At 39.7% G+C, this 25,353-nt stretch overlaps 1 protein-coding gene across 3 annotated transcripts; it reads right to left on the bottom strand.

Moving 5' to 3' along the window:
• Window positions 1-449: 449 nt before the first annotated feature.
• Window positions 450-25,335, bottom strand: LOC122573258 (lachesin-like). Of its 3 annotated transcripts, XM_043739382.1 has the most exons (9): window positions 25,185-25,335; window positions 10,640-10,730; window positions 9,459-9,580; window positions 6,254-6,439; window positions 5,405-5,597; window positions 3,540-3,668; window positions 3,335-3,454; window positions 2,488-2,658; window positions 450-1,683 (listed from the first exon to the last, which is right to left on the bottom strand). In XM_043739382.1, exons 2-9 carry the CDS (start codon window positions 10,716-10,718, stop codon window positions 1,310-1,312), a joined length of 1,374 nt encoding a protein of 457 aa, XP_043595317.1. In that variant the 5' UTR covers window positions 10,719-10,730; window positions 25,185-25,335; the 3' UTR covers window positions 450-1,309. The 3 variants fall into 3 exon arrangements, with proteins under 3 accessions (XP_043595317.1, XP_043595320.1, XP_043595325.1); XM_043739385.1 differs by lacking the exon at window positions 9,459-9,580; XM_043739390.1 differs by lacking the exons at window positions 3,335-3,454; window positions 3,540-3,668.
• Between the last annotated feature and the right edge of the window lie 18 nt (window positions 25,336-25,353).

The following is a 25,353-nucleotide window of genomic DNA, read 5'->3' as shown; positions in this document are numbered from 1 at the left end:
AAAAAATTTTGTATCTAAAAATGTAGCACATTTTTTACGTAATATTACTTTAGGAATATTCCTTGCATTTACCGGCAAGGTGCCTTGCAAATTGATTTTTAGTTAAATCTCACGTCACTAAATAATAAATATTAATGATAAGATACGCGAGATATTAAGTTGTATATTAGTTTACTGGTTCGATAATATTCCTAAGACAACCGTGTTCTATTTCTTTCGAAGTACAACATGTAGAGACACGGTTTTCGAATCAATTTTCTTTACGGATATAAAGAGATCCAAGTTGTCATGAAACAGCAAAAATATCGCGTTCTTGCAAAATAATAAATTCATACATTTGCAAAAAATGTATTGATTCTTACTTTGATTAAAAAATTTTCCTTTTAAGACAAATTGCATTGTTTGAAAGGATCACTGATATTCACTAGAAGGGATAGTGAAAAATGCCATTGGTAAAAACAACGTTTATTGTCGTACATACATACACAGATACACAACTCAGACGTTAACATCGATAAACAATACATTCATTTGTTACTAATGAGAACGTTCATGAACCGACGATCGGGTGTGTAAAAGTAGATCTCGTTCCGTTCGTTCGATCACATTCATGCCTGAGCAACCGATTTTTCGAAATAAAATTTGTGGAAAGCGGCGAATAACGGTTCCCCCAACATGCACACGCACAAAATATGTATAAACAATTAACGTCTACGTTCGTGTTCGAACGTATATTCGAAAATAACTGTACATCATATCTGTGTTCGGCAGTGTGACACGAGAGATTGGTCTAAAAATGAACATCCATCGATTCGGTAAATTCACATACACGCTTTCTACACGTGTATCTGGCAACGACAACAGTCCGCGAGCGTTTTATCGATGATGGATGATTGTTCTACCGATTTACCGTATACAACTACAGTTATTGTCATAAAAAACCGTTCGTTATTTTTTTCACCACAAAACGATGTATATCGATGCGTTTGACATAATCACACATGTGTGAACGATAACATCTATAATCCTAAAGGTTGTGCGTGTACTTTTCTACACGATAGAAGCGTCGCTGACCATTTCTCGCATTGGAGATAAAAAAGAATATAAAAACATTGTCTATGAATCGAAAATATGAATATTTAACGTAAAACATAACGAACGTTAGTTAAGATAAAATGGACTCTTGTTTTCAAAGATATTTTTGCTTCCTGCCTTTTTTCTTTTAGCTCCTCTTCTTTAATCCCTGTTCTCGTTTAATCCCCGTGAAAGGTGATTTGTACTCTTCCGTACATACGAAACAGCCGATTGTTTACGAGTTACAGATCACTATCACTAGGAAAGCGAACATTAATCCTACGCAGTTTAATCGCGAATGTTGTCGCAGCGATGTGACGCTATTCTGAACGCTCAGTTGAGTCGGTGTAGAATGCGCTGGCGCAGGTGCAGGTGCCGGATATGATGAAACTTTCGATTTTTTCATTGTGACATCCGTCAACGTGTTCGAACTATTTCTCCTTAACATCGGCTTTGTGTGACCCATATTTCCATTTTTCGACAATGAACCACCTTCCCGTCCGAATCCATGGTTCCCTGTTCTGTCCATTTGCTTCTTCGAGCCGTACTTGTCTAAGAAGTCCGTGTTGTGGCGAATAGGTATCGACGTGGTTCGCGTCAAATGCAACTCTGTAATCATTTTCGATTTACGAAACAGTATATTTATTTATGAAAGAGCAAACAATATAAAATGAAAAGAAAATATAATAATTTAGGTATCGCTTCCGCACATTTCGATCAAACATGTGTTGTACGTGTCCGATTGAACGAGTTACCGAAAAAAAGAAAAAAAAACAGCGCGTTTACATCGATCTTCTAACGGGAGGAATTAAATTTTCGATCACATTCCGATGATATAAACGAAGAATACTTTGAAGAATATACGGTTATGATCTTCTAAAATCTTTAAACTTCTGCAAGCTTTTGCCTTTACAACTCCCTTACTCTAGCACATGGAGGCGATCCGATATCGGTTTATATATGAGGAACATATATCAACGAATATAATTGCTTTCCGTGGGTACGTGTCAGAGAAAGCCGCGGTAAAGTTTTTCAAGCGTGAACGGCGCAAAGCTAACTATATATATTTCTTCCTCTTAATAAGTTAAATAAATAGTGTTATTTTTTTAATACTAGATGTAGCTACCAATGTATCGTTCGATTCTATTAAATATGTTTTTCTTATACGTCCGAAACAATCGTGGAAAAGATCTTTCTCTGATGAAAATAATTTGCTATTATTTTAAGCGAAGAAGAATCCTCTGGCGTTAAATATGTGTCTATGTAAAATTAATACGAAATTTCGAAAAGATTGGTCGAACTACTGTATTTTCATCGAAATATTTCAAATTTATGAAGTGCGTAGACTTTGATAACATTTGATAACTGACTGTATGTATGAAGCGATATAGTAATCGAATGTGAAAAGATTACCTTGTAGTCTTATCGTTCCTTCGGCCTTGCCAAGCAAATTTTCCGCCGAGCAGCTGTAACTACCGAAGTCGTCCCTATTCAGTCTTCTGATGGTCAAGTTCAACTGATACGCATAATCGTTCAACGGAATCTCCGTTAGATCATGTTTCTCGTCCGACAGTAATTTCATACCTATAACAATCGTCCGTCGTAAGATTGGTTTAATATTATCCGTTCAAACACAAAATGGTAACGATCCCATTCGGATCAATATCTTTAGTGTTTATATTATCAGTCTATGTCCGATAGATATAAGAGCAATATCTTTCCTTATAGTAACTATCGTTTGATAATGTTTTCACGTTTATTATCAAAAGATTTTTTGTTAAATGATGATAAAATTATTAAAAAGGTAAAAAGGAAAAAAAGGTAAAAATAGGAAAAAAGAAGAGAAAAAGGAGAAGAGAACTTGAAGTACATACTAATTTTCACTCCTGATTTTCAAACTTCAAACATGAATAACTTAAAGCTTGTCTAACTAAAACTTCTGAATCCTGGCTCTCTAGTACCCGACTGTAATTCTGGTTTATCTCGAATCGATCGAATCTGAGCTATTTGAATTTGCTGAGAATGATGATCAACGTAACATATCTGAAAAAGCCAGTATATTATGTATATATATATTTGTCTGAATGGAACCATGCTGTTACTGCTCTGAGTCTGAATAGATAATATGAACCAACCTATATAACCATTAACATTGATTGGAGGATAGACGATAGAATTCACATAACAAGACGCGCGATAATGGTCACACTGAGAACGATATTGAGAAATAACACGTGAGATTCAATATTATAATGCTCACCATCCTCCCTGTACCATGTATTCAGAGCTTTCGGCCAGGACTCGACGTAGCAATGAAGAACGACGTCGCTGTTAACAGGTGCCGCTACTAATTGGTTCGAGACTTTAATCAGCGGTTTAACTGCATCGGAGAAAACTATAATTAATCACTGGAAGTTTCTTCGTCGAGGTACCCGCCAATTTAACAGGCCCGCCACTTCACTTACATCGTACGTTCACGTAATATCGTTTGCTGACCGTTGGCGGCACGCCGTTCGAGGCGATGCAAAGGTAAGAGCCCATCTCCTGCCGCAGAATGCCCGTCAGATGAAGTTGCTCCCCTTCGTACGACTTTACTGCGTCAAGCATTATCAACGGGTCATATGAAACGTCGGGTCAGACTCTCTAGGCACATATATGTTATATCGATATTCCTATTCTATTTTACTGCTGTCGTTTAGACGGTAATTTTACCCTATTCCGACGATTGTAAAATCTCCTTCAGGAATCCTATTGATATTTCTATTCTAAATCCTTAGAAGCCTGGAAGGATATTTGAAAGATATTGTACTTCAAATGTAATTTTCATGTTTCTACTTTATGTCGAAATGGATTGGATGCAATTTTGTGAGCATTATTTGACTGTTTACGGCAATTCATATTCTTGTGAATACGATTAAAGAAATAGGATTTAAGAAATTTATTTTATTTCTTTAATATTTTAAGAAACTATCTTATGGATATTTTATGCTTTTCTACGTATTATGTGTATTTTTGCATCGTCAAATCTTCTTATGTTATATTTAAATGTCTATTTATAACGTTAGCTGTGATAAACAAATCGAAATATAAATAAAATTCTTTACATGTTCCTACAAGCATAACGTCTTTCTATGATATATATATACAGTATAAGGATAAATATGACTGTTTCGCTAAATTATCCTCATTATGAAGTTAATTCCATCCTTTCTCAATAACTTCAAAGTATTTTGTTTATAGACTATTATATTTTGTCCTTTTGAAAATTTCCCAACAGGTCATATTACGTACCTGTTGTATACGAATCGTATCCCGTTTTAATATTCCGTATAACATTTTTATTGCGGTTTCCGGGGAACGTAACGTATGGGGAACGACGGTGGTTCCGAATTGAGCTCATTAAGGAAGCCGAAACAACGAGAATACTCCCCTATGATGCGTTTTACGGAAAGATCGTCGAAACGCCGGCACGATATAGATTCTGAGTGGTAGACACTTTTGCGGCGCAATGTACACAGCGAATATTGCAATCGGGTATGCGAATCGATGGGGTCGGCGAAGAGGAAATATATGTAAAGTCAACATCCATCACTCACTGTTAGAAAGGCTAATCGGCTGGTTGATTTTCTGCGGAACGCGATGGACCAGACAGGATCGCGCTTTCACGTTGATACGTTCAACGAATATCTCGTTGCGTGGAACGGAACAGCATTGAAATACTCGAGGCACATTACACTTATGTACTTATTCATGTATGCATCTTTTTTATAAGCACCAGAAACAAGATTTAATTCATGCAAATCAGACGCTCTTAACTGCTTAATAATAAAAATACATATCGATTCTCTTTAAAACGATCATGACTCCGTTATTGTTGAAAAGTTTGCTGTGTTTCCTAATATTCATGATTTATGAAGAAAATAACAAATAGTATTGTTCACTATTTTTTTATTTTAACAGGTTTATTAAAAGCCACTTTTATTCTACTGTCAGTTTTGCAAACAGTACAGTTTAAATAAATTTCTGGCATTATAGAACATTTCAATTCGAAATTATTTTAATACAGCGTAAGAATTTTTTTAATCGTAGCTAGAATAATAGAAATATTCAAAAGTATCTTCTTCTAAAAGTGTATATCTATAATAATCAAATATTCATCCATTTCCAATGAAAAATCCAAGTTTTTAATAATCTACGTGATTAAAGATAAAAATCATCGGTGATGTCGGACCTAAAACTTGCTTGAATCACTGATTGATCAAGATCATTCAAATTGGTAGTATCGTTGGTATAAACTGTCAGAAATCATAATAATTTTGGAAAATGTTACCTCGTTGAACACCATGCTCCGTTCGAAGAGTAATATTTCGTCCATCTTCTCGTCGCCAAGTGACCACAGGTTTCGGTGTTCCTGTGGCGCGACACCGTAGTCGCAGATCACTGTTCTCTTTCGCCGTTAGGAGATCGGCCGAATCGTCCAAATCCATGATATCGGGCGGTATCACTACCTTCATGTGACCAATCTACGCAAAGATCGTTACAGACTATCGTGTACCACCATTTGTCTGTATGTGGAGAAGTATAGTCTGACCTATACTGTCCCAACCTACTCTTCCCCGTTTCTCCCTCGAAACATTTAAATCAAGCTTAACTCGCGGATTCAAACCTCAACAAATACGGCTGTTCCAACATTGAGACTTCCCTTTAATCTAGGTTTATCATCGGAAAAAATATATACGATATATACCAGTTGACCAATCGTAACGATAACACTGAAAAACACAATGAAACGAATCGTCTCATATTTTATATCTGCTTCGTTTTATTTCCGCGTGTTTTCGTTCGCCCTTTCGCGACGAAATTTTATATTCAATTTTGTCGATTTTATCAACGGCTATCCCTTCGATAGTAATATTTTCGACGTGTCAACCGTGTTAGCTCCAATCGACAGTAATGCAACAAACGTTATCTATTAACTTGTCTCCCTTTGTCCGTATTATATCGTATATACGATATCGAGACGATTTAATAAAAGCAACATACAAAAACAATAATCATTTGTAATATATCACGTATATAGATACATATATTTACTTTTAGGTAGAACCGAAATATGGAACCAAGTACGCTGGTTTAATAATAATCAGATGAACGTACGAAGATGAACGTACGTACTAACCTGACTCCTCATAGGATCCGTATTAACTTGACACATGTACGTGCCAGAGTCGTTCGGTTGGACGTTGGTCACGTGCAGTTTCCACGTGTTATGTCCATTGTGAGTGACAGACAACCGTGGGTTTTGAGCGACCATGTGCGTATGAATGGCCAGGATAGCTTTCGAGTCGGACTTCATCCAAGCGACCTGCATAATACAATCACGGAGCATGAATGTTCTCGCAGTTTCAGCAACCGATTATAAACCGCAACTCGCTGCCCGCATTACTTACACTGCTCACCCCCTTATAATACCGTCGTTTTAGAATTAGTTTGTTATGAATGATGTATCTTGTTCTGCCTAGTCAGTAACATAGCGAATAGGGTGCATATGTATATATATATATGTATATATATACATGATGTACATATACATATATATATATGTACATTCCCGCTTGTAATACATTCTCCGGTTCAATAAGGTTCACGTGGGCGAACCCTGCAATAAGAATAATGCGTTCCTCGCTCGAATGTACCAAGACTGATTACTGGAGTTGTAAATGCTGCCGCTTTACTGTCTATTGAACGTTCCTAGGTATTACCTTGGTTACTTTCTTGATTAGGCAGTTAAACCTACCCGGTTAGAGCGGCCAAGGCATTCTTCGTTTCAAGGCATTCTTCTTATTACGCTCTTTTCTTTGCCTTTCTTTCGGACCTTGCACTCGTTTACGAGGTATGAATAATAAATTTCGAAAGAAACGTTCCTCGTTGGACGAGTGTTCCAGTGGGTCGAAGGCAGGAAATACGGAATACGAATGGATAGAATTCTGTTTAACATACCTTTTTCTGTTGGTGTTGTCCCTGTTATGGTCACACGTGAACAAAAAAATAAACATGAAAAAAGGGGGAAATTACGGTAGGAAAAAAATGCAGATAATTTACCTTTCGCAAGCTGTTACGTTAAGATAAAAGAATATTATTTACACGCACGCGAATTATATATTTCAAGCGATATATGAGAACAAGTTTCTCCCTGTGCGAACGTAAAATGTTCTCTCCGATTTCCTTCTGCATTCATGAATTCCGACATAAATGCGCCCGTTAAGACTTGGAACGTAAATATTATACCGCAATAAGAAAGGAACTGGAGAAAAAAGAGTCGTATTACGGCGTAATTCAACTCTTATTTTCCATTTGTTGCTCCCTGGAAACGAACAATGTTGAAATTAAAGGAACGTATTCTGCGGTTGTCTCGTGAAGGAAAAAAGGAAAATGAAACGATGGGGTAATGTTAGACGAATTTCGCCAACTAAACGAGCATCAATCGCGATCTGCTCGTTGTATGAGTTTGAAATTTCGTTTGTACGTTCACCACCTCCTTCCACTCCCCAATGAAGCGTAATTATTTACTAGAGTATCCTGACGCGAGTGAATGAACACTGTTATTGGATTCCAGGATTCAAATTCCGATCGGTGATCGTACTTCCCCGTTTGGTCCCGTTTGTACGAACATACGTCCTGCGTGCTCGATCTGTCGTATTTCAAACGACGGTTCTATTGAACGGGTGAAAGGGATTTTAAATCGGTAGAACAAAAGCGGCGTTTTGATCGAGCGGCAATGGAATTTAAGGTGTGCATAAATAACGCTGATGGACCGTTCTGCCCGACAGAATAATTCTACGTGTTGGCGGGAAAAAATTTTTTTTCTCTCTACGCAAACAATAAGCGATCGAATGGTGGCTTTACACGTATGGCATCTGTTATATCTCACGCGTTTAGAATGACATTGAATCGTCGAATACATACATCTCGCGTTTTCAATGGTACTCTAAAACGTATGCCGATCGATGCCCCGATCGTTTAGAGTAATTACTTTTGACGCATCGTTTCTCCGCTGAATTTGAACAAATCTTGATCTCGATACGTATGTGACACGCCGTCAAATATTATGGTATACCGTAAAACCGAGAAAAAGATATACCGTAGCATATTTATTTTTTATTTCATGGATTTCCATTTTATTTTAACAGAATATTTATCATGTTACGTATAATCGTGACTGTTTTCTGTAATGTTTTACCGAAAAAATTGTATCTAGTCAAATTATGAAGTTGGAAATTAAGTTGAAATAAAAGTGTTATTAACAAGAACAGAAGAAATAGATCCGCTGGCTTGGTGAGAAACTTTTTTTGAATTGTTATTTCTGTATAACCGGTCAATTTTCATTCCGCAATAAATCAGAGTACAGATCGTTTTCAACGATATCGGTTTCATCATGTTGCGAGTCTGACTACTAAAATTTATCTAAAAAATCAACAAAATTCGCCAAGGGTTGTTTTCGTTATGGCCTCTTCAAACATGTTTTTTCCATTTTTGATATTCGACACGATAAATTGTTTTGCATCGCGATATTTTGCTTTCCCTACGAAAAATCTCATATAGAGTTATTGCACTTTTAAAACAGAAGCAAATGCTGCAAAGGGAAGAGAAAGGGAAAGGACTCGGTGCTCTTGGACTGGTAGAAATCAGACCCATTCACGTTGTACGGTATATTAGCGACTCTGATTTATGTCTCTTCTTTCGAGCTTCCTTTCTTTTCTCCGGATACTCGCCTGCTCGCTGTAACATTCGAATTCCCTATGCTTCCACTTCTTCTACTTCTTTTTCTTCTTCTTCTTTCTCTGCTTCTCGTTTTCCTTTTCCTTCACTCTCTTGTGTCCTTTTCCATCCCTCGAATCCGGCAGGACGAAATCCTCTGAACACCCGCCAAGAGCGTTTCATCTCGCGATAGAAGCGATTGTCGATTCGAGCGCGCAATCAAACTTGGACTTCTTCTCGAAAGTGAATTACTCGGCAGGTCTGTCCCGCGTGGGGCTCTGGACAGAAGTCTGGATGTGGACTGACGAAAGTGCAAACCTACGTGCTTTACCATAATCGACATCATACGTGTCTATTTCAACTGTGTTTCGCCATTTACATATACTCCATTGATTTCTTTTACGTACAAACATGTATAAAGTAGAAATATCAGGGAACATTTGTAAATATTATACTCTGTTAATCAGCTTGTTTACGCAACGATAACTACATTGTTCGATTTGACACGACCGCGTTTCGAGTCGTGGCCAAACATTTACGGAAATACGATTTAAGTCATTACTTACGATTTCGAAGCGTTGATCCTAATCGACTTACTAATTACACCGACACGTGAATGCAATTACCTTGTAAGATTGAAGATGATTAACGACGCAGGTGAAGGAGACGTCACGACCTTGAATGACCGTATGGTTCTCCAGAAGTGCTAGAAATTCTGGCTGGATCTCGGACTTTGGCATCGCTTGACCTAGGCCAAGGGGAATTATACCGGGTATAATTAACGATCGTGGGATTAATGATCCAGCAACGTTACATCTAATTAATTTTAAGCGTTACGCTCCTCGAACGAAAACAATGTGCTTCAACGAGAGAATGCATCGTAGCGTTCGGATGACAGTCACGAATTCTACAATTTCATTGGACGTTTGCCTTTCTCCATATATTCTGCCGAGCTCGATATTGATTTCTTTAATCTTTTACATCTCTCTTAACACGACCAGCTTAATCTAGCTCGTCATGCATATCGCTCCTCTATAGATTCATAGCGAGTGTACGAGGCAAAGTTATGGGGCAATAATTCTTTTTCCACTGAGCTATTCAGATTTAGTTTCTCTTCTTCGTTCAACGAGCTTTTTGTCCGTAGAGGTACGCGTGTGACGCGTGTCGTCTGAACATCGCATCGGCGAGAAATGGAAGAAACGAAAGAAAAAAAGACAAGGAAGACCAAGGTGTCGCGTAGAGAAATGTTTATTAACTATATCAGAGTAAATTATATCAGAGCGTCGCAGCCTCTGACACCTTATTAAATAATAAACGTTCCCTGTGGTGAGACGCGCGGGAAAGATGAATTTGAAGAGAGCGTTATGCCTTTGTCACGCGTTACCGGACGATGAAACGAGAAATTAGATATTAAACGAATATTTCGGGAGAAACTAGAGGACGGAGTAACGTTTAGCCGAGCTTCGCTCTTGTAATTTCTGCTTCGCGTTCACCTTGCGAACGGGAATGCTTTTACGGAAGCTCTGGAGACTTCCGATAGTGCTTTTAGGAGCATTTTATTTGATTCTTACCGAAAAGTGGAGCAAAGAAACACGGAGAGAAGGAAAAGTAGCTACGGCACGATGCTATTACGATACAAGAGATTCGTTCGTATCATTTTGTACGGATTAAAAAACTTGTAACTTTTGCGCCCCGTGTTCCGACCAATTCAAACTTGTTCTTCTACGCCTCTTCTCGCTGCTACGATTGGGTGAAGAGTGCTACTTCTGATTTTAAGGAGAGAGAGAATATCTCATTTGATTCTTACCGAAACTCGAATACAGGAAGGCAGCAAGGAAGAAGCAGAGAACAATGTCCCGCGATGCCATACCATAGAGCAAGGCCATACGCCATACGTACTGCAACAAAAATGATTTATTCGTTTTTTAAACGAAGGGCAATCTTTCAGAATTAGTATATTTATCTTGCGAACGTAAAAATCTTCATCTATCCTGTTTCTGGTGATATAAAAAGTACAAGAACGCCAAAAAGTTTTAATGAACCTATTAACCGAGGAAGGGGGAGCGAATTAACTCGTTATTCAGATCTCAGTCTCTTGAAAATATGACGAGTTCTCTATTTATAAATATACTATTTTTTAATACGTTTTAATACTATCGTTTAGTAGGTATCATTTTTGTCGAACATAAATTATATCATATTTACATTTGCAAAGATTAAAATTAAACTAATTGGAATTAACTTGTTTTGATCGACTTTTAATTATAGACATTTGGTTAAGAAATGATCTGATTGAAATATCAATCATCGATCAGTTCATAAACAATTGTAATGGAATTTGATGTGAATTTAATTTAGGTTACCTAATTTTACATGATTTTTAGACTGCAGTAGATTCTATTAACCGAACATAATATTTCTCAGTAACGGATGCTCCTTTCCATTTCAAATATATACATATTTTATTGTATCAGTGTTAAGGTATTCTTTCCTTTTAACGTTTAATGAGCGTTAAATAACGAGCGTTAATGAGCGAAATAAAATACGACATAATTAAAAAACTTTAAGATGGTATAAATGCAACAGAATTAGCAAAAATACATGGTATTGGTAAAACCAAAATCGCAAGAATTATAAAACAAAAACATGATATTGAGAATCACCCAAAGCTCGTACATTCCTCTGACGTTGGCAATAGTAAGACAACCTTAAATTTACCGATGTGACGAAATAGTTTCGTTGAAATAAGGACAATAATAACGACGATTTTACACAAGTGAAAACGGTATTCCTCAAGGCGAAGCATCCGCGATATTCGAAAAAGCGCTCGGATGATTCGAAGTACAAGAAAATTATGGCTCTATACGTTTACTTACGTTGAAATGATTATGTGACTTAGTAGCCAAAAAAGATATAGAATACATCAGTATTTAAAGAAACTATCGATTAATCTTAATCTGTATTTGAATAAATGTAATTTCATATGAGAAAAGTGATTTCATTCTGTGATTCGAAAATTCCATTATCCGAACAGTTTTGTTTCCCTATTAGCTCGGATAAGAGCTCTGCTGTATTTAAATGCAGTTTGTATTCATCATTAATGGCATTTACCTAAATAAATATAAATAATAATAAATATAAAACATAAATATAAATAGAAATATAGTACTTCAGAATCACGCCCGATTTAACTACATCAATTGATTCGGTTAACAAACACAATAGCTTATTACGAGAATCTATCGAATTCTCTGACTCGGCCATAGTCTACCGCGATTACCATAACTTCCTGGTCCCTCGTGAGAGAGCATACAGAAACATACAATATACCAATATACGGAAATCGGTCAGAAAGGAGCCAGTGAAGGAAAGACGCATAATGCTTTGGTCGGTAAGGCGAAGTGAAGAATTTCGCATGGCCGTTCATGGGCACGGGTTTGACGGGGTGGCACGGGGTCAAGCTGAATCGCGTGAATATTAACTCGACAGTTGGTCGCCACATAAACGCCAACCGTTGATATATCCCATCCTCACCCTCCTGCAGCCAGCACCGCAATAATACTCGAATAGTGGGTGACTGCCGCCTCTGCTCTTCCCTTTTCAGCCTCTACCCTTCGCCGAGTATCCTCCGCGACCCCACTACGAGCCGAGGCGAAGCGAGGCCCGCGCGAAATACGCACACTCGCGCGACTAGAGGCCGGTCAAATGAAAATTTCGCTCGTGCCGAAGCCTGGCCTTTATGACTTCGGGCCACGTTCTCTTTGCATCGCCGAAAATTACGCCGCGACTGCGGTATTTAACTTAAATAACCATCCCCCTATCCCCTCTTTTAACCGACAATTTCAAGGTACAAAGACAGACAAAGTGTGAGTTTAGGAGGGATAGAGACCCCCGAGAAAACACGATACGCATTTAATATCTTTCAAGGTTCGATGACCGGTCCAGTTGTCCGGAAAGAAAGGCTACTGGGTTACATATCCGGAAGTTATATAGAGAGGATAAAAAGCTCGTTAAGTGGCTAGCAGTATGATATAGGTACCTACATGAATGTATAATTGATCGTTTATAGAGCGAGTGTTATTAACACCCCCAAGATGGATATTATCGCAGACTTTAACACGCCTGGTACCGCGCCGTTTTCGCGAATGTTTTAGTTCAAGCTTTATCTACCAATGATAGCGCACGTTGGTTTTTATTATATATGGATAGGTGAGAAATTGCTATTTTATTATTAACTCTAAAATTCAGTTTGTTATTTATGGAATTACGCGTTTCGTGTTTAGCATAGTAGAGTAAGATACTGATCCTCGAAAAATCCCACGCATCGAGGGTGTTAATATTGTCTGAAACATTAAAAGAAATTTTTTCATGCATATCGGAAACATAGTACAGATGGGGTCAAGGAGTGGGTACGTCAATGTCAAATGCAGCGGCACGCGTATATTTGACGAAATCATGGAGAGAAGCAAACGAATGTGCGCGAGCTAGAAAGTACGAAGTTAAACCTCTAAAAATTCGCCCGCGCTTTTCCTCGTACGTAACTCGGACCGACGAAAATTACGGCAGCGCCGACGCTGTGAACCACGACGGCCGACATGCATACATATTCCCGTTAAACAGTCCTGCGAAAGTGCATCGCGTTTCACTGGACTGCTGCTTTTTAGGCGGATATACGAGGCAGTCGAGTGGTGGCCATCAGCCGGCGACCGCTTTTTGTTGCCTCTTTTTCGTTGTTTTTACAATATTTACATGGGGACAACATCGTAACCATGACAGGAGAAAAAAGCTTTTAGCGATTACATCGTCGCGTGTTGATTCCGAGAAGGCGAATCGTTGCGAAGAAGGATGGTTCTGTGAGGTACTAAGCGCAATTAGCGATCGTCTCGCGGTTTCCAATGGAAGAAAGCGAAAGACGAGAAGAATTTCAGAGCTGCAAGACTGAGCAATTAATCGAACTGAAAATTACGATTGTCTATCGGTTAATAAATACGAATGTAATCGTAGTGTAGTCTGGGTAAACTTAAAATTTGTACGCTTGTGTAAATATTATTCTGTCTCTCTTTTTAATTAGTTTGCATGAATCTTTTCATCGATGCTTTTATGCGAACGCGTACAAAATTGTATAAATCGACTCGATTTTTATTGTAATCAGACTGGACAATTGTTTCGATTATTTGATAAAGGATTTCTGGGCATCTCGAGCTGGTATCGCAGTCGAGAATATGGAATCTAGGTGTTTTGAACGTTGCTATTTATCTGGAACGTGAATATAATTAAATGCAAAACAGTATCACGCGATCTTTTGAATGTCCGTCATTAGCTGTACCATAGCAAATTAAACATCGAAACACCAATTTCCGCGCAGAGCATACATTTGCACATCTATCCAAAGTGTATGCACAGAGTATTATAAACGCGCGCACGAGAATTGCATGCTGTATTACCGAGAGAATGAATAACAGGCAACGAGTGCCTCTCTGAGAGGTCCAATAAGCTGTTCTGTTGGTCACTTTTGACTCGAAGGAAACTGGACGTGGTTTGGCTAACCAAAAGCGTCTTTGATTCTCCATATAAAGTCCATCTCTCTCTTCCTCCCTCCCACCCCACAGTCTTTCCCTTCCTCTCGCTCTCTCTTTCTTCGTCTGAATATCACGGAAAATCTCTCCATGCACAATTACTACCGTATATCAATACCTTAATGTATTTTCCAACAGATACAAGCACATCAGAAGAGTTTAATACACTAAACGATACACGTACGCGCTTCATTGCATTCAAAATATCTTTGGACATAGAGAACAACGTTCGTTCAAAATTCGTTCTGGTCCTTTCATACGTAATACGAAAATTGGGGCGAAAGAAGTCTCTAGAAGAGTTTGATTAATTTCGTCTTCATTAATTTTGACTGGTATTTAAGGTGGACAACGTCCCCTAGATACGGTAAAAAATGTCTCACGCATGAGAACGACTGGGAGTTCCCTGAACGTAAAGTGCGCCCGGAAAGCTTCGAAGTCTGTTTGGGAGGTCTTAAACGTTAGAGTTTAACCGACACCCACAGCAGTACAAGAAGAACGCCACGGTAAGAGAGTACCAAGATGTGTAGGCAAAAAGAAAGTAAGACGAGGGAGAGGGAAGAGAAAGGTAACTTCGGTTCTTCCACACACAGCAGCGGCTACGACTCGTCTTTTCTTTCGTTTCTTTCCGCCTCTTTGTCTAATACCCGTTCCTCTTACTCTTCTACTGGCTTTTCGCTGTTCTTCTCTGTCTTTTTTTTCTTTTCTTTCCCTCGCTATCCTGACTTCTGAAGCGCGAAAGGAAATAAGAGTCGCTCCATGGCATCGTCTATCCGTTCATTTTACCAGGTTTGCTGTCGGAGCTATTACTTACGAGTTTCCACTTTCTTCCCGTTTTCTCCTCTTTCCCTTATCCCTGGGCTCTTTCTCTCGTTCGTTCAGGTATCGTTCTACCGTACAGTTAAAAACCGTACACAGTTTTCGAGCACTCTCATCGAATTCCGTCGGCCGAAGCTCCTTAGGTTCGTCGAGCGCCGGTTCCTTTGCATTCAGCTAATCTTCTCACCGGATTTACTTCGTCGAGTTTCTCGTTTTTGCCAGCAAGAACAAGCAACCTCCGTTCTAACTAAGTGCCACGAATCTTTCCGCGGTGGAAAACCGGGAGAAAAGAAGAAAAACAAAACAGTGTCTCCTTTTACGGGTTCCTGAAGGATCGATTTTTGCGGTCGCCTTTTACTTGGAGAACAACCGTAGTTGAATTAGCAAGGGTCAAAAGGTCGGGCGGAGAATGGAGAGCCAGGGGTATCTGCAAAACCCGTCACAAAGTGTTACAAACTCGTAATTCAATTCGGCTCGCAATTCGAGCAACTCCCGATAGATAATTCCTGCACTTTTGCACGACCAGCAGCGTGCCTCCATTAGGCCAGTTTACATGGTACACTTGCTAGAGCTCCAGCTAAATACCACACTCAGACTATCCTGTGAATCAGGCATTTGGCTAATACGACTTAAGTAGGCATCTCGATCGATTTTAACGCCATCTGGGCATACCCATATATGTAACGTTCGATCGATGTGAAAGCTGTTGTTTAAGGCCAAGCAGGTGCGTTATAATCAAGCATTCGGATGATTATAAAATTTGCATAGAATACGGTGAAGCGGTTGTTACGTGCATAACCGATCCTTCTGATAAAAATGAAAATCGATTTCATCCCTCCATCGCAACGAAGTGTACAAAAGATCTTAACGATTTGCCTTCTTTAAGTCGACCTATAATCCTTAATTGAGGAAATTTTTATTCCTTAAAAAGCCCCCGTACCCGGAATACAAGCAACAAAAGTTCTCTAGCATATTCATTTTCCCCTCTTCCCCAGTGATCTGGGAAAGTGCAACTGTGTAGTCCTCTGAAACGTGTTCCTTCCCATCTCCTAGGCTCGCCTTTTCGCTTCCTTTCTCCTTCCTTTTATCCCTCCATTTTTCCTACTCTGCCGGCTTTCTCCCTCTTCAACGCTCAGTGCTCGTTAATGTACCGAAAAGGTACAGGGAAATGGCGATTGACTATCGATGAAAGTCCGACCGTTGCCGGAGGATGCAAACAACTTTTCGGAGTTTCGACCGAACTCGATACGTATTTACATACGCGTTGGTTTAACGTTACTTGGAACCTGATTGTTCGCAATAAAAGGTACACGTGGGATCCTTATATTTAATCTACCGTGGCGGCCGGAGACAGCCGCTTTTGTCTTCGCGTATATTCACTAGTAATCGTCCATCGAATTCGACTGGATCAGAAACGATCGATATCGCCGCGAAATATGGATTCCAATTTGCATTGGAATTCCGATAGAACGTTTACTAAGCGTTTTAGCAAGCGATCAGTCTATTCGGACGATATGGATACTTGGGATTCTTTTCTCGAAAAAGTCAGCCAGTCTCGACTTTATTATCGATTAGCGCGAGTTCATCCGCGATAAAAGTTCGGTGTCACTTAAGAGAACGTTTGAAATTCCTTGTATACGAGAGCGGAGGGCGGAGGATAACCGTGAAAGTTTCTATAAGCCATTAAACGGCACGGTCAATGGAAATCAGGAAAGTTCGATTCGATGATGTAGAGTCGTTCGACGAAAGCAGCGTCATACGTCCGAAAAGAAGAAAAACCTCGAACGTCCTCGAATCCTATATACCCTTTAATCTGTGCTAACACGAGTCACTACTGCGTAACACATGTGTCCAGAAATAACATTTTTTTTACCTGACTCGGAGGAGGGTGACACACAGCGGTACACCGGGAGAGGCACCCTTCATCGGCGAACTTCGATACTTCAAACTCTCGTCGGATTTCTGGGCAAACGTAATCGTGCTCCGATAGAGGCCGAGAGATCCATCAACTTCCTTTGTTAACGAAACAGGGTGCGATGATGTGAATCGTTAAAATTTTGCACGCGTGCATCGTCTCACGCGAGAAGTAATAATTAGCACTAGCAGGTAGCGTTAAAAAAAAAGGGAACGCGTAGAATCAGGCCTTCCTAACTTTCGCACAGAGAAAATTCTCGCTTTATTAAATTTTCCTGGCAACCCGTTGATCCGAACGGATACTCAAAAGCAATTTTATCTTTATCCTCGTTACCATGCACGCGTTCGCACGCTCCTGCTAATAGCCAGACCGGTAATATTTCATTTTTGATGAGATATCGCGGGATTGTGGGTACGCGAACGGTGGCATCCGCGTTCCAGAAAACCATTCAATTGCCATCGTTTTCCTTCCGCGAAGGCATCTTTCCTTAATCATTTTCTTCTTCCCGTCTGCGTCCGTCGAAATCGAACGGGAAAGAAAGAAATGAAAAATGATTTCCCCCCGCGTGAAATCGGATCTTCGAATAGGTCTTACGTAGCCTAGGTATATATCGAGGCTTATCGATCGAACGTCTTCGAACTGGCTCCCACGGTACCCACGTAGTACCGCGGATCGTTCAACGAAACGCGGCAGAAGCACACGTAACGTACCACGAAATGGCAAATTGACTATCGATGAGCAGAGACTGCCACCAGAGTAATAGCCGCAGTTAGGTTTGCACGAGAATTCGAGTTTCTCCGCGTGCTGCTTTCTGTGCTGCTGCTGGGTTACCCTCTCCTATCCTATTCTCTGTCTCTTCTCTTCTCCCTCGAGTAGAACGACAGAACTTAAGGATTGTGGTTTAAACTGTCTGTAAAGTTGGCTGCACCTTGACTTCGCCTCCTATGGCTTTCTGAAGCAACGACAGGCCATAGTTCGAGACCGGCGTATGTACCCGCGATACTCACTCCCCGAGACTTTCACGAACGATTCCACCCGGTTACATATACCATGCCACTGTCATGGATATCAGCGGAACGTGGCGCGAAAATATTGCAGCAGCTCCGGCTAGACGGGGACGAAAATTCACTTATGCACTTCCGTCATGCCGTAAATTGAATCGAGGGAAATGAGGCACACGACCACTGGACGGCAACGATATGGAAGAGTCTCGCCGATGCACTAGACGCGAATCCACCGATCGAGGCCGATAGAAAAGTAAGTCAAACAAGATTGATAGAATTACGAACGAGCCAGGGATTTAAAGTCGTATATGCCGCCCCTAGGTCTGGCTGCCATGCGTCGCTGCCGATCTCTCCTTCCGGCGGTCGTGACTGTCCGTGGAATTTCGACCAGGAATTTCCAACATCATGACATTGGGCTCCATAGCTCGGATGCACGGACTGGCATGGAAAATATCGGTTGAATAGAGTTTAAGAATTGATGCTTCAATCTCGCCGAGAGAAGAGAGAACGGCGTTCACTTGATGTAATGACACGTGTTGGTAAACCAGTCGTGTATTTGCGGTTTCCTAACGAGGGTCGTAATATCCATTGTGTCTGTATGTTTATTCTTTCTTGATGAATTCGTGAATAAATAAGCTCTCGGTGGCGAAAATGCGTTTTAAGCACGAAATATTCATACTGTTTGTTATTCATGGTCTAACTGCGGTACAGACCAACGTTAACATCAGTTTTTGTTCTATACTGTACACCGTTTTGTTCCGGTACGTTTTGCCTTGGAAAGTCGGAGCCTCGCTTCGTATTTTGTCATGGCGCCAAATGTTAGGTCTGACGCGTTCATTAATCACTCGAGATGAAGATGTCAATACGCAGGACGCGTTTCGTGTCAGTTGGATGCGTTCTTCCCGCTTTCCACGCTGAAATACTTGTATGCGTAGTGCTCTCTGACTGATCCCTGATGTTTATCAAGGAACAGTTTCCAAACTGCTGCGTAGGGAAGCGTCGAACAATGACGATGTGTAAGCACGCGAACCGGTCAAGATGTACCAGAAACATCGTAGAGCTTCTAATCTCACTCGCACTGTGTTTCTCATAGATTCAATTATGACACTGGTTAGATTACTGTGCATGCATAGCGCTGTAAATTCTCTGAGAGTTCGAAGATCCTCCGACTCTCCGACTCTCCGTGGAGCCAAGTTATCTCCATGGGGAGAATCTTGCGGTCATTGTATCAAAGGATCGCTTACGGAAGAAAATGTTTACCCGCATCTTGTATTCTCTGTAGATCGATGGAAAATTATATTTCGATAATCGAGATAGCATTCGTCGTAGAAAAATAAATTTAAAATATAACTAACTAGATAATACTGACCAGATCTAAATAACGGAAAACACAATCAGCACTGTTTGCAGTTAAATAAATTATTTAACGTTCGATATTATTCATTCAGATTGATTCGATCAATTTGTCGATGTATTAAAATGCGCGGAGATAATATTTACTAAATAACAATTTATCTGACGATGCACGTTATATCGTACATTATGTAGAAACGTGCTAATTCGGCGTGTAGAAATGACTTGACAAAAATTATATCGGTAGCAGAATTCTTGCGGTTAACGCTGGCTGTTCTTCGTCATCAAATATTTGTTACGCGCGTCATTTCAATGCCAGAATAGCTAAATCAATTCGTTTGTAACGAGTAATTAAGAAACGTTATATTAATATCAGACTGAATTGAATGAATTATTGAAATATGTGAAATTTATTCAGTCGCGTCATTGACACGTACGATAGAGAATTCCAATTTCTACGATCGAATTCCAAACTAGCTTCAGTTTAAAATAAAAACATGCAACAGCATGTATTCCCTGTCGTTTACGACTATCCTTAATTATATGTAAATTTACTAGAGATTACAGCGATCAGAGATACAAGTCGGCGAATCAGGTCAGTTTCCTGAAGAGTAACGAAACAGGGCTTAGAGTAAATTAGCAGGAAAAAAAGGCACATACGTAAAGAAGCTTAGAAGCGATAAACTTGGCACATAGTGCATCGTAGCACTTTGCAAGACCGCAAAATCCTTGTTTTCCTGCTTGCCATAAGTGGAGCCTAGGGATTTATCTAACATTTGAGCATCAAGTATGCTTCTACTCATACGCTCTACCGATTCCCCGTGGTAATAAGACTCGATGGATTCGTAACAGGTTGTGGTTAGAGAGAAACTTATAGAAGATACGATGATTTCAGGTATTTTCATGCGGTAACTTGGCAACATTCGGGCATCAATTGGCATAGAGTCGATCGATCGAATTTTCATACATACAATGCGGTAAATTGATTTTAGCGAACATCAACCGTAGAAATAGGCCATTATGAATTCTAATACAATAATATGTCAAGTGCCAACCAAATTATTGGCGAAGCGGCTCCGCGCGAACGTAATGCAGTGCCGAAACAGCCACGAGTCATACTGACAGAATCCACCGATAATTGCTAGGCAAGCGAAATGAGCGAGAGTAAGAGACCCTTTGATGAAAGATTTCTAATAAAAAGGTGCTAGACGAATTCGCAGAAACAAAGACTATCTTCCAAAGAAGGATGAGGCGGGCTGATTGTATTTTAATAAGCATTACGCGCGAATTGCTTTCAATCATAAACGTCTGCATCCTAAACAACAACTTAGCACTCGGATTTCGAAAAGATCAGACACGGAACCGAGCCCGAGGGATAAAGGAGCAATGGTGGAAAACGCGAAAGACGAAAACGAAAGAGTGAGAGACGCGAGTTATGCGCTACAAGCGGAACCAACACAGGAAGCTCATTAAGTTGCACCCCGCGGCTGAGCCGTGCACAGAGAGATACACCAGGTGCCCCTTTTACCCCCTTCAGTACGCTCGAAGAATCCCCACCTGTTTCGCCTGGTCTGTTGTTTGCCTGGATGCGCGACGCACGCCTTCTACGCATTCAGTGTCACCTTCGTTAGGCGACATTGAGAAAAAATTATGATAATGACGATCGTGCCTGAGGGAATTTCCGCACTGCGTTTTCTCCGAGATTCGAGTGCTTTCCTCTTCTTCCTCTCTCTCTCCCTCTCTCTTTCTCTCTCTCTCCCTCTCTCTCTCCCTCTCTCTCCCTCTCTCTTTCTCTCTCTCTCCCTCTCTCTCCCTCTCTCTCTCTGTGTTTTCCCTCGAATACCGGGCGAGACGACTCTATTCTGGCCTAGCGGCGAAGCCCCGCCAAAGCATTCAACCGTTCTCTCTGGCTAAATAAAAAATTTCGAACAGCCACGATATAAATCCGTATCGCCAGCCACGGATTTCTATCTCTAGCTAAATAACCTCTAAATGATTCGATTGGCAGAACTGAGCGTAAAAAACACAAACGCGTAGAGATTTTTCTTTTTCTCTTTCACTTTCCCAGTTCTTTGTATTTTTATTTTCTCCGCTTTTTTCGGTACAAGAACATAGTCGCTCGAGTTTCCCGCGCCACATAGGAAGCTTGATATCAAGAAAAATTGTATTTCTCGTTGGTTAGAACCTAATTATACGTGCTTGTCGTTCTTACTCAATCAGACGCGATACGACTCTGTAATGCGAAATTTCACTATTTTCTTCTCCTTTCGTGGGGCGAAATTGAATTCGACTAGTTGCTCTCGCGTCTCAACTTCCGGCCAACTATCGTCACTTTACCCATGGAACCAGCTGCCTCGCTGAACCTCTACTTCCGTTGACTTCAATCTTTTCTTTTTTTATCTTCTCTCCAAGCCCACTCGACGAGCAACGCTTACAACTACGGGCAAGTATACATGTCTCGAAGATAAATCTGTACGGCTGACTAAGGGTGGGAAGAAGAAGAAGAAGAGGTGTGACTATAATAATTACCGACATCCGTCGATATATTGAATAGCAGTCGATGGTGAAAGGTAATAGGGGCATACCAATAACATCTAACGGAGAACGGTATCATCAGTCAATCTACTGGCACGGCATGTTTATTACGGGCACGAGTTACTGTCGGTGGAACAAATGCCTCTACCGAACGGAAAGCCACTCTAGCCAAACCTGTCCATTATTCCTGTCGTTCACTTTCGTCACTTCCCCCATATAACATCCCTCGTCACGATGCAACGTGTGCCACGATGAAAGGGTGCAGAAACAAACGCGCCACTGTTGAAATTAGAAGTGGATTGCAATAAGGCAGTTCGATTTTTACGGTGCACTGGGGAAAACCTCGTTGATTAAGCGTGGATTATCGTAGAGATTTGTTCCATTTTCTCTTCTCCTTCTTCTTTTTTTCCTTCTTCTTTTTTCGGTCATTTCCTTTTTCAAAATCCTTTCTTCGCTACAGTTTCGCTTATCCCTGCGATATTCGTTTCTTGAATTTCTTTTATCGAGTACCCGAATCGGAACTTTTGAAGGACTTTATGTTTACATCAATGAACGTGATCGAATCGGAACAAACATCGTAGCGAAGCTCGATGAAACTAAAGCTCCCTTTAATTGGAGGATAACCATGAGCGTAGCCGATTCGAAAATAGGAAACAAAAGTAAAAAAGCGGTTTATCTTTTTACAACAGCTTTCAAAGCTTTTCACGTCATATGTTTTACGTTCTTCCTGTTTATAACTGTTGGATCTTTTTTCTAATGGTCAGAAATTTTCCGCCCGCCCGTGTAATATCTACTCACCCCTTTGCAAATGCAATATCCCTGTAGTCACATTCTTATTCAATCCCCCTGGACTATGTCTAGTTTTTAATATATCTTCTGGACGTTTTCTTTTGTTCAAAGATACAGCGAACGGTGAAATGTTAATAAAATGAGTTCAGTTTACAGAATGTATAACAACACCGGTTTACATACAAAAGCTATTACTGGCTAGAAGACTGGTTAGAAAAAAGGATAAGCATAGACGTGGATCAGAATACGTTAATGGCACCTGTTGTGAGCTGAAGCTCACATTAAAACATCAACTATTTAAACAACTACGTTTCATCTACTTTCACCCTTTAAGAAACGAAAAATTAACAATCGATACAAAAAAGTGTTAAAGTCGAAATCTATAAGATTCATTCATAGTATATTTAAAATCTGTTTGCGAATTATCCCTACGTACAACTAGTGTAAAACAAAAGAATTACATTCATGGTATTGCATATGTCGATTGAGAAATATCTAGGAATCCTCTATTTTGATTGCAGAGATAGGAATAAGATATCTGTTTCGCGTACACATACGTACGAAGGAAATGAGATTTGCTATGCATAGAAAAATAAACTGAACCTTGTTTCCATTTCCTGTTACAACTATATAAAATCCAATAGGCGTTCAACAGGGTACATAACGGTATTCGAATGGTAGGGATTTATCCGTTTCCATAGAAATATCAAATTCTTCTCAATCCTGTTTCAATCTTCGCAATTAAATGAAAAATGTGGTAAAAAGAGGGAGAACGTATAAAACAGAATACGACACGATCATTAACACTGTTAATGTCAATTCCTGAATTTCATAGATTTTCGAATTCCCTGTGCTAATTATTTCGAGAGTCGTTCCATTGCAACGCTACTTGATAGAGAGCGATAAAAAAGGCGGGCGAAGAGAAATAGGATAACGGAAACATCGTAGCAGTTTTATTTAATTCAATCTTGAAAACTTTTAACTAAGGAAGACTTCGTAGACATCGCTTACTGCCACCCTTCCTTTCTCTCTCTATCCTTCTCCACCCTATACCATCATCGTCCCTTCTATTTCCCTATTCTCATTCTATCCCCCTTCCACATTCTCGGCCTCGCACTTCCACTATCATCGCGACATTGCCCGAATTTTGAACATTAGTTTGCGAACCATTTAGCACAACTACTCGGTGCTTGCGAGTGTAGTTCGAATCACAGCACATGCATCGGCGTGCAACTTAAACCGCAATACTTAGTACCGTAGTGCTCGCCGGTACAGTTATTGTACATTATGCTTGGCGAGTCTTCATCACTGTGGCAAAGCGTATAATAGCATTCGCGGGACATGCGCGAAGATAATTGGAAAAAGAATCGAGTACCGTACACATACAGCGAGGACGATAAGAGTAAAAACTGTAAAAGCTACGATGCCCATGGTACTCAACATGCATAATTAGAAGATTAACTAGTTGAATAAGGTATGATCGATATTCTGTGACAGCTAATTTTATTGGAAAACTTCGCTCAACGAAACTTTTGCGATAATAAATACGTGTTGTATATTTAATAAAATACGCTCTTGTCTTTAAGGGATTTGTAATTATTCAACGGTACAGATACTTGGAAATTAAGATCTTTCTTTTATCTTTAATTAATGATATTCTGTATGATGACACGCGTGTATATGACTTTTGTAATTTTTTAAGAAGGTATAAAAGTGAGCCAGCTTCGAATAAACCACGCAGTTCTTTTGATATAGGAAAAGAGCGCAATTTCACGTTACGCGTAATCCCTTAAAAGCAACTCTTATGTTAGTTAATTACCGTAAATGTAGGAGTTAGTACGTCTTTCTAGAAATATTAATTACCCCTCGCTACCGGTATATTAATTTTACTTAGCGAAAATAATATGTTCTTGGGGTTTCCTGATATTAAATATCATTGTAGAGTTTTAAGAAGTTATCGGGTAATTAATAAGAAGACGTAAATTATTATAAGAAATAAAATTTCAATTCTTCCTTCTTCGCGCTTTTTTCAACCTATTATTTAACGGCGCATATTAATTCAAATTCGGTATAAATTATCGAGCCATATTTGGATTTCTACATGCTTCTTCTCACAGCATCTAATTTACTAAGGTAGTAGCTATATTATAAAAATAAAATTTAAACATTGTGTAATATTATCATGGCTGTTTCGATAAAATAACGTTTTCTTAATAAAAATTGCACTTTCTCCTATAACAATTCGTAGTTTATAGTTTAAATAAAAAGTTGTATACTATCCGCCAAAATTTAACTATCAAACTTCTTTTTCGTATAAGTAGGAAAAAACAGTTTAAAATTGAAAAGAAAAATCACATTACTCACCGCGCTTAAACGCGTGACGAAATTTAATATTGGACGTTGTCAGCCAATGACACAATGATCTGAGGGCATAACTGTTGCTCTTCTCGAGATGATGCTCGAATCAAGCGTAGCACAAATGTCAAGATGTGGCGCGTACCGTACTAACGGGCAGACGGTGCACGACTGTGCG

The sequence above is a fragment of the Bombus pyrosoma genome, linkage group LG2, assembly GCF_014825855.1.
Source record: "Bombus pyrosoma isolate SC7728 linkage group LG2, ASM1482585v1, whole genome shotgun sequence".
NCBI lineage: Eukaryota > Metazoa > Arthropoda > Insecta > Hymenoptera > Apidae > Bombus > Bombus pyrosoma.
Note: the sequence above shows the minus strand (reverse complement) of the source record. Positions and strands in the feature narration are given on the sequence as shown.